This window comes from Xenopus laevis, chromosome 3L, assembly GCF_017654675.1.
Source record: "Xenopus laevis strain J_2021 chromosome 3L, Xenopus_laevis_v10.1, whole genome shotgun sequence".
Classification (NCBI taxonomy): Eukaryota; Metazoa; Chordata; class Amphibia; order Anura; family Pipidae; genus Xenopus; species Xenopus laevis.
The window spans coordinates 94450523-94473182 of record NC_054375.1 but is presented as its reverse complement, the minus strand read 5'-3'; the positions used below and the strand labels follow the sequence as shown (position 1 = coordinate 94473182).

General features: G+C 37.4%; 1 protein-coding gene across 2 annotated transcripts in view; it reads left to right on the top strand.

Annotated features, from left to right (window-relative positions):
* Positions 1–22660, top strand: part of snd1.L (staphylococcal nuclease and tudor domain containing protein 1 L homeolog) — a 378593-nt gene that overhangs the window by 165962 nt on the left and 189971 nt on the right. For both annotated transcript variants that reach the window (XM_018250711.2, NM_001087031.1), the window contains 2 exon segments: positions 1927–1999; positions 20415–20556. In XM_018250711.2, the coding sequence (XP_018106200.1) occupies positions 1927–1999; positions 20415–20556 (215 nt within the window).

Genomic DNA, 22660 nt, shown 5'->3' with positions numbered 1-22660 from the left:
AGCAGAAATATCAAAGCCAAGTATGCACTTAACATTTATAGATGTACACTTCCTGAGAAACTTGATTTAGTATTCTACAGGTATATCTTCATATTTAGGAAATATCAGAAACTTCTTTAAGGGGTAGAGTAACAGAATTACTTAACCTTTCCTTCCTTCCTTATAGCTGCTAGGTACAAGCAAAATATATTTGTGGGGCCTTGAAACTGAGCTTCATATTTGTCGGTGAAGCAAGTCTATACATATTTGGTATCTCTTCATAGTGTCCAACTCAGCACCTATCCTCATCTCTAAAAAAAAAAATTGTGCCTATGTAGTAAGCATTAGAGCAGACAGAACAGGCTGGGTTAATCAATGGGGTTCATTTGTAAAGTTGCTCCAAACATTTACCCAGTAGCACACTGACGCAGATGCTGGCTATGAAAAGAGGCACAGCATGGCCCCATAATTTCCTCTGCAACCTTGGCCATTAAGCCCAGCACAGCACAGAGGGTGGGGGACTCGGAGAACAGTGATGTTTCATCCTTAATAAAAAGGGCTGCATACAATAGCTTCTACACCAACAGGTGGTTGAAGATTGGAGCAAAGAGCAGGGCTATTTTTACAGCAACATGCTGAGCTGTGATCCAAACAGGCCGCTGACTTTAGGATGACACGGCTAAAATATTGACAGGTTGATGATTCTCATTGTCCCCATCCTTCGCATAAATACCATGACAAGTTCTAATTCTGGATCCCTTTTTAATATTTACATTTGGGTTTGTGTGCAGTCCCTTTCCATTTAGATGCTGTATTTAATGTATAGTTATTACTTTCACCTGTAGGGCAAATGGGTGTTAATGTCAGATCAGTAGCTTTCTGTAATTTGTTTGCCCATTCTAATTGCCTAGCCTCACTTGCTCTGCTTTCTCTGGAAAGCCATGCTCTTTACACCTGAAAGATAAAGTTTTCCCATTAAGCTGCATAGTTTTGCATTTAAATCCCACTTTGATGAAGCAGCAAAAGGAATTAAACAAAAGGAAGCATTATTACTTTTGATTATAAAATCATACATTACTATTTCCCTCTAAATGCCTGAATTGTTTGCCTTTTTATCTGTGAATGAATGTAAATGGTGATGTAGGACCACATAAAACTGTATTATGCTGACGCTGTGCAACATGCACGGTTTATTGTCTTCTACCTAATCCTGCTATTTCCAGCTGCTGCGGCAGTATGAGAGAACCACACGGCATGCGGCTGTGTAGCAGAATTTGCATATCCGCTGATAAACTCATCATTTAAGAGCCAAATATATCTGTAAACAGCATACAAGGGATCTTGGATAACAATAAGGAGCATATGATTCCAGCACCTGGCTAATGAATGTTTTAAAACCGTAAAAGCGATGACCGTTATTAAATCAACCTACGGGAGTTGAAATTAATTTGTATGTTGATTACATTTTTCCTCAACAAAATTTTGTGCAAGTGCTGTAGTTTAGAATATCCTGCTCAACTTAGGCATAACTTCAAATATATATTTCTTTCATCAGTCTCTCAAATGTTTTCAAGTATGCTAACAATTCCAAAGCCAACTGTAAAGTCCGACTACTTTGCGCCCTGTGCAAAATATTTGTAGAGAGCTATTTCGATTTTAAATCTGCAACTCTCAAGCTGATGAACCACAGCTTCCAGTGCCTTAGACGGGAATTGTTGGTGAATTCTGGGATTTTCTTTTTAAATATCAACCTTTTCGAGGTTATGTCCATAACTTGTGTTATGGGGACACACAAAATACTTGCATACCTATTAAGACAGCTATATAAAACTGAGACAGTAGCCTAAATGGTATTCCTCTTGGTGTGCTGGAGATGCTCTGGCAAGCAGCTATACATTTGTTTCTATGCACACTTAAAAGTTAACATATTTTTGTTTATCATTACAGAGCTATCAAGAATGCCAAAGGCCTACACAGTAAAAAGGAGGTTCCCATCCACAGAGTGGCAGACATCTCTGGGGTAAGACTAATCAATGCATATGAATCACACTTGAACCATATTTTAATTAAAATAACAAGAGAACGCATTTCTAAGTTAACTGCTAACATAAATATTGCACATAACTTAAAATGCTTTCCCTCAATAGCAGGAAAACCAACTGTGCATAATGACTACAAAGTAAATAGGGCTAATGGTAAATTAGAGGCCTGTTGATGCTTGTTGACCAAACATATCAACTTATTTCTGGTCAACATGTGATGGTATCCCAAGTTAATGAGGAGAAGAATGAAAGCTATAATGCTTGGGGAGAGGCCATTATTTGCTCTGGGATTATCATACTTGTACCCAGCAAAATCTGTCTTTACTCTGGGGTACATGCTGAAATAGAACTGTCTGTATCCTCTGACTGGTAAATGCTGATAGTTACTTTGAGTTTCACAATTACCGGCATTTGCTGTCATAAAAACTTATCTTGCAATTAATGGTTTTAAACTGTTAAATCACAATTTGGGTGTGTACAGAAACCAGTGATAGGGGCATGGTTTAGGAGTTTTTCATAAATGAATGGCCAGTAGTGATGAATGGTAGAGAGAGATGAGAAGACGCTACACAAGGGCTGAAAGCTGCCGATCCATCAAATATTCATGGAGTATCTTTCATCACCTTACATTTTAAAGTGGTAACTCTAATGGCTGCTTTTTACTCACAGCTTTAGCTCTGGCTTACCACTAAATGAGGAAGCAATGATACTTAGTCCCTGATGCTGCTAAGATTTTTCCTGTCTAATGACCTTCAAGTTAATAATTGCTTATTTTTTTAACTTCGTATGGGCAATGTTACTGAAGTACTGTAATACAGCAGAAATGTCCTGCTTTGAAAATGTGTTGATTAAGATCTAAAACAAGCAGAACAAGTGCTTTTATAAAAGACTTTCCTTGTGTCAGAATCAGACTGACTGTAAATCAGTTCTGCATATTGCATCCTTGATGTTCTTCATATACCTGTTTAATACAGTATTTGCTGCTGGAGATAAGTTATTCTGTTGACTAAAAGCATTATGGAACCTTACAATCATATGCAGTCATACACTGTTCTTAACGGCATGCGTTCTAAAGGTCCCCATAGACGCAAAGATTTTTCGTTGGTGAACGATCGATTTCAGTTCAATCCGACCAATCTGTCAAATTATCGTGAGGTTAGTGGGAGTCGAACAATCGTGCATCTTACGATTTGTTGTACGACATCTGTCAGAAAATTGATCGGCCAGGTTAAAAAAAATGTATCTGTCCCAGTGCAATCCATCTATGTTTTCAGGGCCAAGCAGGCAGCTCCCCTCCTGGCAATATCGGCTGAAATGGTCTTTTTAGTTGATGGACAAATTGTACATTTAAACAAATTGTACATTTTTGAGATAAACGTGGTCTCACGATAACGAAAAGATCTTTTAAAAATGTTTACATCTATGGCCAGCTTTACTCTTTCTTAATTTCGAGATACAATTCAGGCATCTTTTCATGGCTTGTACTTCAAACAAACCTTCACTACACTTATGCATGGTCCAACTCTGGGCTTAGAGATTTTGTAAAGTCTTTCTAGTTTTTGTTCTACAATACATAGTATTAATGTATCATTTTTTTCAGGTATTTTACTATTTTATTTGCAGATAGAAGTAGCTGGTTAATTGCAGAAACACAATTCTCCATAGATGTTCAGGGGCCTTGATGGTTTGTATGAAAGAGAAGATAAAAATAAAGCCTATTAAACTAGGCAAAATTTTTAACTGTAGCTTGGGTCTTTAAGCTCAAGGGTTTTATTTTATTTTTAAATTAAAATATCGATTGTTCTCAACATTTCTTTTGCAGTTTTCCCAGTCTTCAATAAATAGTAGCCAATCAAAAGGTAGCATTTGCAGCTTATCTGTTTAAAGGGGACCTGTCATCCTAAGAAATAATTTCAAATTCTTTTCTATCATGTTAGTTGAGCAAAATAAACTTTACTTACACTGTATTTATTGTTTAAATTTTGTTTCCTTCTGTCTTGGAATTATACAATCACAGCAAGCAGGCAGCAGCCATTTTGTGGACACGGTTATTAAGGGAAATTGTGTATCACCCCAAAATCTTGTGTATGCACCAGAATGGGGGACCTAATGTCCATGTGCAGTGCCCCACACAATTATAGAACCTGAGGAGGGAAGGGGGAATGTGGGGAGAGCAGTGACATGTAGGAAGTGCTGAATGGAAAGTGAAAGTAATTGACTGCCCCTCCTCTATGCCACGGGCATAGAGGTAGGGCAGGTAATATTTGATTGACAGTTTAGATATTTAAACACCTTTATAACAGGTATGGATGTTTTAATGAAAATTTATTTTGGGGTTTCATATTTAATTTGCAAAGGACTTTCATTATGCAGCTTTTTATGTGTAGGTGACAGGTCCACTTTAAATTAGTGTTATTGGTAACTGCACATGGACAAATGTGCCATTTATTATATGGGGGGGGGGGTATACAGCACATCACTATTATGTTGCATTTTACATGTCTGTTTCTGGAGATGGAATTTGCTCTGATTTGTGTACAAATATGTCATCTTTATTCCAAAATGAGGCAATACAAAATGTTGGCATGCTATTATTTTTATGCATCATTAAAAGCAGTTTGATGGAGAGTACCGTATATTCACAATAACCCAAATTGCTAAAATATAGTACAATATGCTTCCAATTATATTGTATACAGTACCTGTATATTCCAAAGTGCGTTGTAGAAAAAGTCTGATACTGAACATTAGTCCTTACTGACAGTGGAGCTTACAATCTAATTTCTTTATCATAGCTACCCATTCATTATGGCCAGTTTTATTAGAAGCCAATAAACCTTTCAGCATATATGAAATACAGTTATGGGATCAGTTATCTAGAAAGCTCTGAATTACAGGAAGATAGTCTCCCATTATTTTAATCAAATAATTCTGATTTTTAAATGATTTTCTTATTCTTGGTTGTAATAAAACAGTACCTTGTACTTGATCCCAACTAAGATATCATTAATCCTTATTAGAGGCAAACCCATCTTTTTGGGTTTATTTAAAAAATAATAAAGTAAACTTTGTGTATGGAGATCCAAATGACAGAAATATCCCTTATCCGGCAAACCTCAGATCCCGAGCATTCTGGATAATAGATCTCACACCTGTAGAGCAGTTTCAGCACAAATGTGCCCACATGTGTATATATATATATATATATATATATATATATATATATATATATATATATATATATATATATGTATTCTTTCATTAAATCAATCCATTATATTTTTTAAATTGGACGTTAAAGATGGGGTTCAAGAACAAGATGAGAACAAAGCGATTATCTCAAAGGGAATAAATTATTACATTCACGGTGATCAAACAGTTGAATTTGTAGTCTTTGTTCTTCCTGAGGGAGACTGATAGACTTACTGCTGTGGCATCAACCGTAACTGGGATATATTTTTTTTGCATCTCCTTTTCATGCATTATTTTTCAAGCTCAAGTCAGTGTGAAGATTTTCCCAGAAACTACAATCTTCATACTGTCCCTGTTGATTTCCCGGACGAAAAGTTATGTCCAGTCTCTGAAGTGGTTGTCTGTAAGGTATTGTTTTCATTAAAGAGCATTTGCACACCCTCCCTTGGAAGAGATCTCAAGCTGTCGCAGCTTGCTATCTCAAATGTTTTCCTAATTGTTTAGCAATTCCTGTGTGATGTGATCTCCCTCCTTAGCATGCCTTCTATTCCCATCAGCAATCTGATACGATGGAACTCTGTGGTGCAGCTGCCCTCACCGCTAATTGCATAGGCAGAGTTGGGATTCTAGTAATAAGCTGACAGGTTGGAAACATGTTTTAAAAGCTTTTAGTATCTAACATGTCGCTGTAATTGTAGTGTATGTTAAAATCCCAAAGCTGACATTAAACTTGAAGCTAGAGGATCCAAGGCTTGAAAAAAATTCATGTTTTATGCGGTCGCATTAACTGGCATCCTTATAGGTTCATTAACTTATTTTGTGTGGCATCATGGCTAGGGAGGATTAATTTTAATATATTGAGACTTAAATGATGGTATCAAATTGATCCCCTCCCCCAATCCCTTTACTAATAATTCTGATATTAATGAGCCTTCTTTTTAGATCGCCATTACTTCCACATTGTTTCCCTGATTAAGTGTATCATAAAATTTCCAGGCATTTCCCATCAAGCAGATATATGGATATACAATAATTTCTCCTCGCCTGTGACCCTCAGCTTTTAGAGCAGCTCTATAATTCAGAGGAGAGTTGCTCAGCATTAGATTGGCTGCATTATTGTATCCATCGAACCCAGGCAAGTCTTTCCACTCTAACAAACACATTCTTCAGAAGGTCTATATTGCCTCAACTGGTCTGTCTTTACTTTTAGCAAACTAGTACAGTAAAGATGTCCCTTCTACCACCTTTTTTTTGCCTTTTATCAGAAAAGGCAAATTTATTTGTCCTATTAGAAAGTTTGCTACATCAAAATTTTCCTAATTTCTTTTGAATTACAATTGTCAGGCTATAAAACATGAAATATCAGGGAGATGTTTTAAAGAAACTTAAAGCTTCAATTATTCAAAGTTTAGAAACACTGAAGTCAGTTTATCTTTAAAATAACATACAATACTGCTGTTAGCAGTGTCAGACTGGCCCACTGGGATACCAGGAAAACTCCCTGGGGGGCCCAGGTGTCAGTGGGCATCTTGCTTCTAACCATTTGGCCTATTTCATGGTCATTCCATATTTCTTTATGGGAACAAAGAGGCTTAATAAAGGAAGAACAGAATATGGTATGTAGCGAAAATAGACTATGAGAATAAAGATGTTGAGTGAGGAGAGGAGGTATAAAAGTTTGGAAAGTGGGCCCTCAGCCTAAGGTTTTCTGGTGGGCCCCTGGTATCCAAGTCAGACACTGGCTGTTAGTGATATTTAAGTGTTAATGCCAGATGCACAAATAAATGCAATTAGTGATTTGCAGGTAGCCACAGAAGGTGCAAAGGATTTTCTATTCTCAGAAGGCCATTGTGCAAGATATACATTTGGTTAAGCTGCCAATAGACGCAATGATTCTAAATTTCGTACGTTTTTCAGACCGTGTGTGGAGTGTCCCAACATTTTTTGTTCCATGATGATCGGTCTTTCAGTCAATCAGTCAGGTTAGAAGATTTCTGTCGGCTATCGATAATTTCTCTGCATGTATTTCTGATCTGATGATATCGGTGGGAGATCGTCACCAGCTTTTGTCAGACACACAATTACATAGTTAAATCAGGTTGAAAAAAGACAAAGTCCATCAAGTTCAAGCTCTCCAAATGAAAACCCAGCATCCATACACACATCCCGCCATACTTTTACATAAATTCTATATACCCATGCCTATACTAACTATAGAGTTTAGTATCACAATAGCCTTTGATATTATGTCTGTCCGAAAAATCATCCAAGCCATTCTTAAAGGCATTAACTGAATCAGCCACCACAACATCACCCGGCAGTGCATTCCACAACCTCACTGACCTCACTGTGAAGAACCACCTAAGTGGTTGAAGGCGTGACCTCTGGTATGGTGATCCAATTTATTGGTAGAAAGGTCCCCTGCTATTTGTCTATAATGTCCTCTAATGTACATCTTTCATACGATTGCTGTTAGGGGCAGAACATCGTCTGATCTATTCCTTTACTATTTTATTTGATCCGAATGGTTAGTGGTGAGTTGGGAGATTGCACTGCAGGATCGTTCATCCGATATTGAAGGTATATCTGCATGTCTATGGCCAGCTAGTGTTATAAACAGCTTAAAGGGGATGTTCATCTTTGGAAAAATGTCAAAATTTGAGAAGCCTATTCCATTAAAGCATTTTTACAATTCTTTGGTTTTTTTTTCAGTTAAGCATTTTCAAGTCATCTACCACTGCAACTATTCTTTGCTGCTGTTGAAGTGTTTCCGTTTCCCGAATCTGCTTCTTTTTTTTAGCCTGCCGAGTCACCTGGAGAGAGAGTGCGCATGCGCTTCTCGTTAATTTGTATATCTTTTACGTAATTGGCTGGCATAATGCAATTGACTGGCATAATTTAGCCAATCAGATCAATGGCATGCAATTTAAATTAAGTTAATTGAATTACTACTTTGTCATCAGGGCCGGATTTAAACAGCGGGCACCCCTAGGCCCTCTGCTGTTCATCAACCCTGTCCTTTCCCCTTCATCAACTCTGTCCCTTCCCCTTCATAAACCCTGTCCCTTCCCCTTCATAAACCCTGTCCCTTCCCCTTCATTTCTACACATACACAAATTTTCACCATCAGATGATAAGCACCGGGATTGGCCCACAGGAAATTTAAAAAACTATTGTATCTCATGAACAGCCCCAGAACTTCCAAACCAATGCAGGTGTGGTTTGGCTTCATGCCGCCCCCTAACAGCCTGCTGCTATAGGCCCAGGCCTTGGAGGCCTTTCCAAAAATCCAGGCCTGTTTGTCATCCAATGAGCTGGGTCTGCAGTCAGAGTCCCCTCCTCCTCCTGGTTCATGGTTTCATTGATAAAACAAAAGTAGTGGCAAAAACTGCTATGGTAGATAGCTTAAAATGCATTATTTTTAAAGGAGAATTCAACCCCTCCCCCTACCCTGTGTAGACACCCCTCCCTCCTCCCCCCAGCCTACCTGCCCCCCCGGGCAAATGCCCCTAATTTTTTAATTTAATTTTTCAGTTCATGACAGCCAATGTGTTTTTATGCACTATTGCAAATTATTATTGGTATTTAGATTAAGACATCATGCTTATTATTGGCATCACAAGAGCAATAGTATTTTCATGTACTTGCTTTTACAAGAAAATGTTAATGTACTTTATCTCCCCTAACTATGCCATGTGTGAAAGACTATGCTAAACTTTCAGTCTCATTATTGCAAAGAATAAAAGAATGTCTGTTGTCAGTCATGTCAGTATTGCACAACGGCATTAAACATTTTACCTAGGTTGGTCCTTTTCTGTTTGAAGTTTATAATCTTGAAATAAGTATTTTGTATATAATTACACGCCACAAATTTGTTAATGAAACTGCACAGACACGTTTGTACCTGTTTCTTACTGCCATGAAAGTGGTGCTGTCCCTTTAAATACCCATTTTCAGAATTACGGTCTGTGCTCTGGTATTATAACCTGCCTTAGTGGTGCTTGGAGGCTTGTCACAAGACCATGTCTTATTAGTTCACTCTGCATGTCATTTTCTGCCCAATACAACGTGATGGCTCCCGGCCTGTGACAGAACATTTCTACAGTCATTGAAAGGTTTCTGTTTGGGCAGAAAGACAGGAGCTGCAGGTTTCAGAAGATCAGACAGTTAAACGTATAGTGCATACAGCACACAGTTATGAGAGATGTACTTTGGTGCCTACAATGAACTTGCTAACGTGCAAGTAAGTCCGAAAGTTACAATTAATATCACAATGAATATTATTTATTTTTTTAAATCTAATTTTAAGCAGGGGTCCTGCTTTTGTATTTGTGTAGTTGCTGTAAGCTTTAATGTGCATAGCCATCTTTAGTAGTTATTGTATAACGTTTAGCATCATAAAAGCAATATATATATTATATGATAATTGCTGCAACTCATACTTTTATGCCCACACTGTAGCACGTGAGAGCTACCTCCATGTGTTTTAGAATGGCTTGCATCTATTATCATGATTTGCTGAATGGTCTGGTGAATGATTTTTTTCCCTCATCTATCCTCTAATCTGCTTCTGTTTAGAAGTTAAACATTTTACTGAATGACTTTGCTAAACTGACTGTTGTCTATTGGGATTCTGCCTCTTTCACTACTTTCTCAGATTTCAGAGATGAAAATCTTAGCCTTATTAATGTGTTCTTAGACTTGTCTATCTAAGCACTGAAATGTGCAATTTAAAAGCATTTTGGGCATATTTTGATTCACCGTTGATGTGCTGGGTATTACATTTTAGATAAGGCCTTTCCAACTTAAGTGGTATCCGATTGTCCAGGTATCTTTTGGGTAAGTGTGACTATCTTGAAGGGTGCAGATGAGTTTGCATCATTGAAACCGTTTTATCTTTGTGGCCATGATTATGATCCGATCATTGGCCCGGGGTAAAATGATTGGATCAGCTTTATATGGCTTATGACAGGGGTCCCCAACTTTTTTTTTAACCAGTGAGCCACATTGAAATGTAAAAAGAGTAGGGGAGCAACACGAGCTTGAAAACCGTTCCAGAGGGTGCCAAAAATGGTTATTTGGTAGTCAAATTTGGTTTTTATGCAATCAAAACTTGTCTCCAAGCGATGCATTGAACAATAAGCACCTACTTTGAGGCCACTGGGAGCAACATCCAAGGGTTTGCTCATGAGCCACTTGGTTGCTAAAGGAGGTAAAGATCAGCTCCTCAGCATTAATGAGCTACATTTTCAGGATAACGTAATTTTACTGTTTTAGGAGTTGAAAACAATTTGCACTCCTTTAACCACCAACTAAAAGAAATTTATAAGGCTTTTTCACCAATGTTCTCTTGATTTCACGGACAGTCTCTTGAGATATTTACTTAAATACCTCAGTTTATTCTTACCATATCTCTTTCACATGCTTCCTGTTTCCAAATTGGTTGCATTCTTTACAATGTATTTCTTTCATATGCTACCTAATGCAGAGACTCTGTCAAACCTACTGCCCTACAGCTGCCTGCTGGGGACTAAAGTTCAAGTTTATTTTATGCTTGATATATGCATGCTGGATATTAATGCATTAGATTAGTTTGTCCTTGCTTTTTGTTCAAGTTCTGTACAGGGTCATTGGAAAGTAATTTATATTGTTTAGCTATGCACTAGAATCTAGGCTGACTTGTGCACATGCCTATCCTGTGTCCTTAAATGAAAGTTATTCTGAATTGAGAAACCCAGTTAGAGGACTGGTGAAACGTCTTCAAGGAAAAAGCACATCAAGTCCAGTTGGTTTGACTTATTTCTACAGATATACTTAAATGAAACTGTTTATAGCAACACCATGATGCTCATTGGGAAAAGAAACTGCTTCTAATTTTAATCAGGTGTAATTTCTTGTGAATAATCTGTATCATCTAAAACACTTATGAATGAATATAGCTAAAGAGGTAATGATCTTGATTCAGTTTATTCTTTCAAATCTGGCTAATGCAACCATTGGCTTAGTGATCTCTTCTGACAACCATTTATATCCTTATTGGCAAACTGGGCATGAACTCCTAATTCTTGCTTTCTTTGGCTTCTTTAACCCTTTAGTTCATTTTCTATCGCTATGGAAATGGCTCCAGGCCATTTTACAGTGATTTCGTTTTTGCTTCTGTGCACCTTAGCTTGGAAATTAGATTTCTTAATCTAGTGATCTTCATTCTGTTGCTTGCCAGCTGTTGCTGAAACACAGATTCTAACAGTCTTTGGCAGCTGTCTTATGGGTTGGGCCACTGAGAATTCAAATGCTGCAACACCTTATGTTGTTGTTTGTGAAGAGCTCTTTGAACATCTAGGGGTCTTTCACACACACACATAGTACAATGGCCCTCTGCTGATTTCAGCTTTCCCTGTATTTAGCATGCAGTGCAGTTAGGCATTAATACTGTGTGTTCATGCACCAGGTTTGTCTCCGGTGTTTGGGGAAGGGTCAGTGACCTGTAAGGTTACAGGTCAGATTTACAGTAAAATATTACCTCTGTAGCAGATTAAACTTGATCAGTTATTTTATTTAATGGATATGTATATTTAATTTGCAATAATTTTAGAATTCTCTCTGTTTAATCTGCAAATCCATATATTGCAGGTCCCAGGAAGAATGTCATAAATAGTACTTTCCACTTTACAAACATAGCCACTAATTCAATAAGGCCATTGACTTTTAAACTTTAGGAAAGTGCTGCCTCTAGCAAATCCTTGGTGTTACTTCAAATTAAACACTGACAAGTGAATGTTTGTAGGATATTAATTTTGGTTTTAAATTATAATGTATTTTTCATTAGAAAACTCGGAAGACTGCTGCTTAAAGTAATAGTGTCTGCTCTTCCCATAGCAGATCTTTTTTATTATGTTTATGTGTAGTTGGAAGGCTTATTGCATTTTTTTATATCTGCTTGTGTTATTGATGATATGTTGATGTGCAGGAATTAGGAGTAATGGTGAGTAGTCTATAAAAGGTCAGAGTTTCCCACGGCGTATAAACACTGCTGACCTTTCTTCTCTGTGATAGGAGGTTAGTGTATCCTACAGCCCTGTCTTGGAGAGATTTGATCGGTTTTATTGGTGACATACTTTCTTGGCACTGTAAATTACCATAAAAATAAGTGTTAATACAATAATTTGATGACACAAAATAAATGATGGGGGTCATGATTGAAAGAAATCACCTAAAAGTATAAGACTGTTGATTACACTTAATACCAGGGATGTGCAACCTGCCTGCTGGTAACCTGGTTACTGAAAGGGGTATCACATATAGTGTAAGAGTAGAAAGTTTAGGTAGTGGGGACTATAAAAATATATATATAGGGCTCCAAACCTCCATAAAAAAGATTTACAGTAATTATCCCCCGGTTTATAAGTCTCTGTACTCTTTGTTGGATAGATGGCACTGTTATCACATCTCGTGGATAGGGAGGATCCATTCCATTAAGATGACTATTTTGCCTAAGATCTTATACCTTTTTAGAACGCTCCCAATTCCAATTCCTTTAGCTGATATGTCCCGGTTTAACACTAAAATCTTACAGTTTGTTTGGGCGAGGAAACACCCTAGAATACGCCATTCTGTATTAACTTATCCTAGGGATAAAGGAGGTCTTGGCTTACCTAATTGGCACTATTATTATAAGGCAGCTCAGATCTCCCAAATCTTAGCTTTACACTCTATTCATGATTGCCCTCATTGGGTTGCCTTGGAAAGATCATATACCCTACCATATTCTCCGGCAGCATTGGTATGGTGTCCCCCTAAACAGCGACCATTAACTGGGAGTGTATGTCTGACTCACACCTTGAAAATTTGGGACTCGGTCAGTTTGAGAAATACTTTACTAACAGCTTGCACGCCAGCTATGCCCTTTCTAGGGACCCCCCTCTTTCGCCCAGGGTTACAGCCTTCAGCTTTTCAATGGTGGACCTCCACTAATATATGCTATTTGGGACAGTTATACACTGGTACAGGACCATACTCCCTTCAACACCTTATTGATAAATATCTCGTTCCTCCTTCAGAGTATTTCCGTTTGCGACAACTGTTACATTTTGCCCGGTCTCAATGGATCTCTGAAGGAGGGGTGAATGCATCTGTCATTTTTTGAACTATGGTGTTCCCGCAACCCTTTGAGTCGGAAAGTAATTTCCTTGCTGTATAGAAATTTTTATGACAAGGTTGTGCCAGATCAGCTGACCTACGTACAATCGTGGCATAGAGATTTGAACTGTCAATTAGATGGTGACGAATGGGAGTCGATTTGGAGCAATGTCATGCGATCCTCTAAAAATGTTTCTTTGCTCGAGGCTAATTACAAAGTTTTATTCAGGTGGTACCTGGTTCCAGCCCGGATTGCTAAATTTGCCCCATCTGCAGACCCTAGATGTTTTCGTGAGTGTGGACAAGTGGGTTCTATGTTCCATATATGGTGGGAATGCCCGAGTGTGCGACGTTTCTGGATTAGGGTTTACACTATGACTCACTCTGTGTTCCAAGTTGTAATTCCTAGACATCCTAAAACGGCTTTACTGGGGCAAAAACCTGGCCAACTCACTCGGTCACAATTCCAACTTTTTACGGCCATTACAAAAGCTGCTAAGAGCACTATTGCAAAAGCATGGAAGACAAAAGTATTGTCCATTGAGATCGCTAAGCATAAGATTGACTGGATCATGACTCAGGAAAAAATGACCAGTATCTTAAATGATTCCCATAGCAGATTTCTAAAAATTTGGGGTCCATGGTTGGAATACAGGTACGGGCCTGGATATCATCTGACATTGCTTAGTATTTGAATTCAATTTCCTATACCGGTTGATCGGTGCCCTTTGTGGGACCATCATTCTCTGGGACCATAGGTGGATCTGTCATTTAGCTTGTTATTTGTTATTAAAATATACCTTGTGTTATTACTATGCTTTATCACGCAGGACTGGTTATATTCTGTTAGCTACTGTGTTTGGTCTATTGGTACAGACGAGATCCTTTATATCCTACTACATATTATCTGTATGTACCATGTGCCTTTCAATGCAGTATTCTTGATTTTACATCTGTGAAATGGCCGTCATTTCCATTTTTACTGCTGTATGCTACCTATGTATCTTATGTTTTGTAAAACACAATAAAAATTATTGAAGTAAAAAAGATTTACAGAGCAAACATTGATCTAACTAAAGTTTTTTCTTTAAAGGGCAAGTCAACTCCAAAATAAAAATTTGCCTATTAAAAGAAAACATTATTCTAAGCAACTTTGCAATATGCATTCATAACACATTTTCTATGTTTTGTAAGTTATGTGTGTTTTCTATGTTTGTCCTGGTGGCTCAGATTGTTGATACAATGTAAGACAAGGCAGCAGATTAACAGACCTGTCTTTGCTGGGGAACCAAGACTTTTGCAGTATTGTTTAAAAAGTAACAACCAGACATTAAGCCAATACTGCTTTCAATAGTATTTTTTGTTTACAAATTATTTTTAAAAGCACTGACAATTTTTAATTTATGTATATTGGAAAGTTGTTTAGAATTATGTTTTCTTTTATTAGGCACATTTTTATTTTGGGCTGAACTTTAATTATGTGGGTTTGTAGCTCTAGAGAGATGTTTTAAATAGTGTACATTAAGGTGTCTTGCTTTATTTTGGCCCTTTATCCTTAAAATGGTGTCCGGAATATACTCATGCTGTGTTATCTGGTTGCTTAACCCCAAAGATTATGAATATCTTGGGGGGGGGAACATGCGTAGCTATCATTGGCATATCACGGTTTCCACTTAACCAGTGTAGGAGTGAATACGCAAAACTCCATTATAAAAATAATACAGCAGTTATATTTAAATATCTCTCACCTGTGCCCACACATCATGCCCTTTTTAAGAGCAACAGATTAACCTTTCTTTTCTCCATTATTGTATGTGTACTTCAAGGTGCCAAAGGGGAAGAGTTAAACATTCCTCCTCTTTGCTCTCTTGCATTCTGTTTGCAGAATAGCTCTGCAGACTATGCATATTAATTCAGCAGAAGTGCTGATCTGTTTAGTGCTTTAGTCCCAGCCTGTACAAAAACCTGTGTGCATGAGTGATGCATTGTAAGATACCGTCTGCACCCCAGAACAAACCTATTGCTTTGTAAAGACATATAAACATGAAACTTATGTAGCATAATATAACCTAAGAAATTGCAAGAAGACCCGAAAATAGTGATGATTATGACGACATCAAAGTGACTTGGTTTTGGCACCAGCATGTACTATGCACACTTGTGGGTATTTGTGGTTAAGGGTGGTGTTTGGTACCTTGATAAATATTCTTTATCCCTACTGCTTTGAAAATTCATTGAGGTTAAGATGGCAGAAATCTGTGTAATTATGATGTGGTATAAGGGTAGGGGCACACGGCGCGATTTCGCCGCGATTCTGCGCTAAGCGAGTTGTCGCTGCGTTTTTTAAGCCGAAATAGCTTTGCTAACTTTGGCGCTGGCGTCAATGCAAATCGCGGCGAAATCGCTGCGCTAATTCACACGCGGCGATTCGTTTTCTATTGTCGTCCGAAGTTGCCTCGCTGGGAGTTTCCGGGCGACAGTAGAAAAAGAATCGCCGCGTGTGAATTAGCGCAGCGATTTCGCCGCGATTTGCATTGACGCCAGCGCCAAAGTTAGCAAAGCTATTTCGGCTTAAAAAACGCAGCGACAACTCGCCCAGCGCAGAATCGCGCCGAAATCGCGCCGTGTGCCCCTAGCCTAAAGCTCTTAGGCTAGTTTTCTTTCTTTTTTTTTAAGATCTAAAAACAAAGTTTGTGCTTTTTGTTCTTGAGCAATTTTCTGCCTGTGGAGCCATTTATGACATGTTATAGTGTCTTGTTTAGTACAGGTAATAAACATAGGCTCTTTCAGAAACAAAGCTTGGGCTGCAAAATAAAAAAAATCTTGTTGGGAACACAGGACTACAACTGTAACAAAGTGAAGGAAAATCAATGTCTATATAGAAAATCCTGCCAGCAGTTAATAGCCACATGCATCAACATTCCAGAAGTGCATTTTGTATCTGTACACTGCATGGAGACAAGAATAGGTATGTTTTATGGAACCGAGCAGTGGAAAATTGTTAGAAGTATCTGCTGTGCTTGAGACATTGTGGCCATTTTCTTCGCAGTACATTTAGGTCCAGATTTATTAAGGGTTGAGTTGTGCTTTCCCGAAAATTTGAGTTTTTGATTTTGGGTAAAGAAAAAAACTAGAATTTTTCAAGATTTATCATACCCGACCCTGGGAATAACTTGAATCCGAAAATATACCATCTAAAACCTGTCAAGGTCATGTAGGTGTCAGTGGCAAAGGTACCTTGAACCATTTGAAGATGTTCGTAGCCTTCATGATGTTTGAGGTTTTTTTTTCGGTGGGTTTCACTCTAAAACTCAATCAATTCGAGCAATTCTTTTTTTTTTTTTGCTGAAAATTTAGATCAATTCGAATTTTCAGGGTCGTTAACCCCGAACTCGATGAATCAGTTTTTTTTTCTTAAATTAGAAACCATTTAAGTTGAGTTCATTCGAGGTTTTTAAAAGCTCACATATCTCTAAAATTTGACCTTTGATAAATAACCCCCGTAGATTTTACTTGCATTACAATTCCTGCTGTTTCCAATGACTTCTATAGGAGTGTTTTTTGTTTTTTTAATGTTGCTTCTGTTCTCCAGGTTGGAAGTGCTGCTTAAAATGTTAAAAAGAAAATACGATATTGAGTGTCAATGTTGCCATTTTGCTGTCATTTCTGTTACAAGTGGTTCCTAGTTACCATAGAGATCAATGTAATTTCACTTACGTTTCAGAAATGACAAGAAGGTACAGTGTAAGAAAATGATCACACTGCAGATTGGAAATGTAAAGGGTTCATACAGATCATTGCTTATTAGTAAAGATGTTTCTTTTTTTGTATGTAACTTATTTTTGTAGATATGTACTGGGAAAGATCTTGCTAATACAATTCTAATGACTGTGTGAAAGTTGCTGATAACTCACTGCTGCCTGAATTTAGGGTTGAGTACCCTTGGGACTAGCTATTAGAGAGACATGCCAGCCCATGCCATTTCTAAAAACAGGACTGGGGTTAAAGAAAAAGTGGGGAGATTTCATATACAGGTATAGGATCCCTTATCCGGAAACCCGATATCCAGAAAGCTCCGAATTACGGAATGGCTGTCTCCCATAGACTCCATTTTATCCAAATATTCCAAATTTTTAAAAATGATTTCCTTTTTCTCTGTAATAATAAAACAGTAGCTTGTATTTGATCCCAACTAAGATATAATTTAAACTTATTGGAAGCAAAACCAGCCTATTGGGTTTATTTAATGTTTAAATGAATTTCTAGTAGACTTAAGGCATGAAGACCCAAATTATGGAAAGAGCCGTTATCCGGAAAACCCCAGGTCCCAAGCATTCTGGATAACAGGTCCCATACTTGTATCAGGGTTCATTGTACAACCCTCTAGCCAAACTATAGCACATCTACCAATAGCCTTCATTATTTGTTTTATCTATTTGTTTGACCTTAGACGTCCCTGCAATGCTGGTCCCCTAGAACAAATGCCTTCTCTGCCCTGCCCTACCCTGAAACTAGCAATGTGTCTATCTATAAAACCATTGGCTTGCTTTGTGGCATGGTTTGCAAAAGTTGGTGCCAATAATTCAGCATGATTACTTGTCTATGGAGGATTACTACAATATGCAGAGCTAATTACTTTTATAGTAGCATACTAATGACGCACCTTTGGATGCCCTGAATCCTTCTGTCAAACAGCATGTATCCTCCAGAGCCAAGTTCCTGGCACTCTGTTCTATGGCTGTTTCTGAATAGGAATGGCAGACAATGTTATCAGGCAGCTACAGTCTGAGAGAGTGAATCTAAATGAGAGTTCTGAGATCAAGAGGTGTGGGAAAACACAATGCTTCTAATTGTAGAGAGAAGCACATAGAGATCTTTGACTTTTTTTGTTCCATGAAGATTGAGATTTCCTCCAGTTAGTCTCTTACTATGAAGTATATTCCAGTTACCATAGACCAGTGTCTGTCATCCCTAAACCCTTCTACTGAGCTTACAGTATATCCATGGGCGATGAGGAAATTAAAATGGCCTAAAGACATTTGCAAATTACCTTAACTTGTCTGCACTTTAAATAATATGACATTTTTAGGAATTGTGATCTTGTTGGGATTTTGGGGTACCCAAAGAGTAGTATTTTCAAGGCTTTGTTAGAAACAAAAGACTACAGTGTAGGTGAGGCTTTGTTTAGAAAATAAACGTTGGAACACCGCAAAATATCCATGGACTACTCCTTAAATTGGCATGTGTAGCATTTGTGCCTCCTTTCCACCGCACACAACTATGCATTTTTGAGCCAAAAACTTGTCAAAGTAACATGGTTTCAGTTCATGTGAATGAATTAAAATGGGTATTTAGGTGTGTTCTGCTGGTTGACATGTATTCCAGAGAAATGTTACCTATGATATAGGTCTTACACATACAGTAGAGAAACAAATAGTAGGCAAATTTAATCCAATGTAAAAAAGTTTTACAGACCTTTGTGATTTATTTGAAAGTTTTGGAATGGATGCTTTAGAAGAATCTGAAGGTGTGTGATGCTTTAGAGGAAGAAGAGAACCAAGAAATGTGTCTCTAGGACACAAGGCTGATATCAGAAACCCATTTTGCTTCAAGGGGACATAAGGTTGTTTTGTAGGACATGGGGCTTAACAAAGGCACGAAGTGTTTCATTCGCTAGTAAGATTTGGTTAAGCAACTGTATTTGGCAATGATTATCATTTCAGGAACATTGCATTTCTTTTCTGAAACCACAATATTGCTCAGGAAGTCTGTTGCTTATTTTTCTTTTTGCTATACAGTTCCAAGCAATACAAACTTAATTTTGGTCTTATTTGTTATTCTCTAAAGTAGGTATTCAAGCAACTTAATCAAAACGTGGCATAAAACGTGTGGAAACGTACATTTTCAGATATAAAGCACTGCAAGCTTGAGGCCATTTTCCTTCTGTAAACACAGCAATACAATGATCATCACGTTGAAAAGATTTTATAAGCAAGTGTAAAGCAAATCTTGCTGCATCAGATTTTCAATTGATCAGGAATTGACAGAGTAAATGTTTATATTTGCAAGTTTAAAAAGAAGCCTTAAAATGATATCCAATCTTGTGGGAGTTTTCTGCCTAAACCCACCTTACTGTATCAGCTCTAAAAATATACCCTGCAGCAAATACACAATGAAAGCAGAGATGTTTTCTTGCTTTGATTTATAAATGATTTGTAGTAATGTTTTATGAAAGTTAGTTTCTTGAAAATTGTGTTCAAGCAATGAATGTAAGGATTTGCATGAGTTGCTGCTGCTTAGGACACACACCAGTCTTGCCCAATAACAGGGTGGCAAATTTGGTGCAACCCAATTGGGTTTATAATGAAATGAAAAACTTCAAAGTTTTTAATTTTATCAACTAAATGAAAGGTTTTATACAAAAATCTAACACAAGCCGTTTCTAGCCTCATCAATTGTTAAAATGGTGATTCATTTAAATTGTAAGTTCTATGGGGCAGGGACCTCCGTTCTCTTGTCTCTTTGACTCTTAAGTGCTTTATCGTTAGTGTAAATGTACTTTGCATTTATTTATATTTATTATTGTAATGATGCCCTGTTTGTTCATTTAATTTGTTTTACTGTACAGCACTATGTACATAAGTAACGCTATATAAATAAAATATACATACAATATGTTGACTGATATGATCCCCTATCCCCAGTCCTGGAAGAATTTAATGTACAGCTCTATTACACTGGCAAGTTAACTTACAATATATGACGTTAATAGGATCTTTAAATTAATGACGCTTAATTATGCCTAGTTTTTGTATAATAATATTTATATATCCTCTATATAGTACGGGCCCAAGGCAACTCCATAATGCCACTGATCTAATTATTTTATATTTTCTTTGTAGCATTTTATTGAATTGCCAGTGCTTGGATACTTTTTCATGCTTTCAATCCTGCAGTGAGAAATGTTATATTCTGCTATACGGCGCTGCTTACATAAGTAGCACGATATAAATTGAAGCATACATATACATGTCGGCACACTTTAACCAGCTTTTCATTTTTTAGGACACTCAAAAGGCAAAACAGTTTCTGCCCTTCCTGCAGAGAGCTGGTCGCTCTGAAGCAGTTGTAGAGTATGTGTTCAGTGGGTCCAGACTCAAGTTGTATATGCCAAAGGAAACCTGCCTTATCACCTTCCTCCTGGCTGGTAAGTAAAAACTTTGTTGAATCCCCATGTGTGACTAGAAATAAGCTACAGAAAACCGCACAGCTCACATCTGAAATGCATTTTGATTAGAATCTATTCAGGTTGGCACATTTTCGTATAATGGTCCAGAGCTGCTATTTAAGTCCCTTCTTGATCTCTTGGACTGGTGACATCAAAAAAATGACTGTAGAGCAATTGTACTCTTTGCACTAGCAAACCTGCCTCCAAAAACTAATTTAAGGTGCAGGAACGGTACAAGCACAGAGGGGAGTGTGTGTGAGGGGGATAAGGGTTGGTGGCATTGGGTGAGCCAGAAGTGACACTTTAATATATATAGTGCCCAAAAAACACAATTTTATTGGTAATGTGATTCTCTTTATTGAATAACAGATACATGTAAGAATGCAAGCTTTTGTAAAAAGTTACATATCTTGCATTCTTGCAAATATCGGTTATATAATAAACAATATCACATTGTCACAAAAATCTTTTTTTTGTTACTCTATCTGAACTATGGCTAACATGGCGCAACACTTTGCTACTCACAGTGCCCAAACAACATTGTTATAATTAAAGGGATACTGTCATGGGAAAATTCTTTTTTTCCCAAAATGAATCAGTTAATAGTGCCGATCCAGCAGAATTCTGCACTGAAATCCATTTCTCAAAAGAGCAAACAGATTTTTTTTATATTCAGTTTTTGAAATCTGACATGGGACTAGACATATTGTCAATTTCCCAGATGCCCCAAGTCATGTGACTTGTGCTCTGATAAACTTGAATCACTCTTTACTGCTGTACTGCAAGTTAGAGTGATATCACCCCTCCCTTTTTTCCCCCAGCAGCCAAAAAAAGAACAATGGGAAGGTAACCAGATAGCAGCTCCCTAACACAAGATAACAGCTGCCTGGTAGATCTAAGAACAACACTCAATAGTAAAACCCATGTCCCACTGAGACACATTGTTACATTGAGAAGGAAAAACAGCAGCCTGCCAGAAAGCATTTCTCTCCTAAAGTGCAGGCACAAGTCACATGACTGGGGGCAGCTGGGAAATTGACAAAATGTCTAGCCCCATGTCAGATTTCAACATTGAATATAAATAAATCTGTTTGCTCTTTTGAGAAATGGATTCAGTGCAGAATTCTGCTGGAGCAGCACTATGAACTGATTCATTTTGAAAAAATTTTTTTCCCATGACAGTATCCCTTTAAACATTGTGCTCAAACTGCAACTAAGACTATTTACTTTGTAAGTGTTTTCCTTTATGCTAGGGATGCAGAATTTGGTTTGGGATTTGGCAAAATCCAAGACTTTTTCAATCCTTAAAATCGTGTGACTTTTCCTCACACAATCCAAGAAATTGCATTTTTTTTGTTTGCAAAATGCTGCTGTTTTGATCATCTCAACACAAAATAACATGTCATTCAGTATTTCCTTCACCTTTAAATGTCACCACTTTATTCTAGTTAAAAACACTGCATTATGCTATATATTTAGTCTTATCTTTTATAGCCTTTCAATATTTGTCTTCAGATTATGTAAATGTCCATATATGTGGATGTGTGTATATATATATATATATATATATATATATATATATATATATATATATATATATATATATATATATATATATATATATATATATATATATACACACACACACAGTTTATTGATGAAAATGTTTTAACATAGGGTTCTGTTTTAATAGTAAACAATGCAAAATCCACGGGGGTTATGTAATAAAAGGCCCAGGAGCAGTAACCCATAGCAACCAATCAGAAGGTAGACTTTACTGGTCACCTGTTTAAAAGCAAAGATCCTATTGGTTGCTATGTGTTACTACTCCTGGTCAAACTTGGCATATGGGGGATAATATTCAACATAAATAATGGTCACACATCTAGTTGAGGACTGGGGAGAGCTTTTACTTGCTCTATACTTTATTACTGTTTTCAAATTATCCACCCTGAAATGTACTACACTGTTGCTGTTAAGATTTGTCTGGGCCTAGAAAAAGCAGTTATTTTGTATTGAATGATTCACTGCAAAGCAGGATAACTGGATGCCATCTGCTACATGTTGCAAATCAGTACATAGG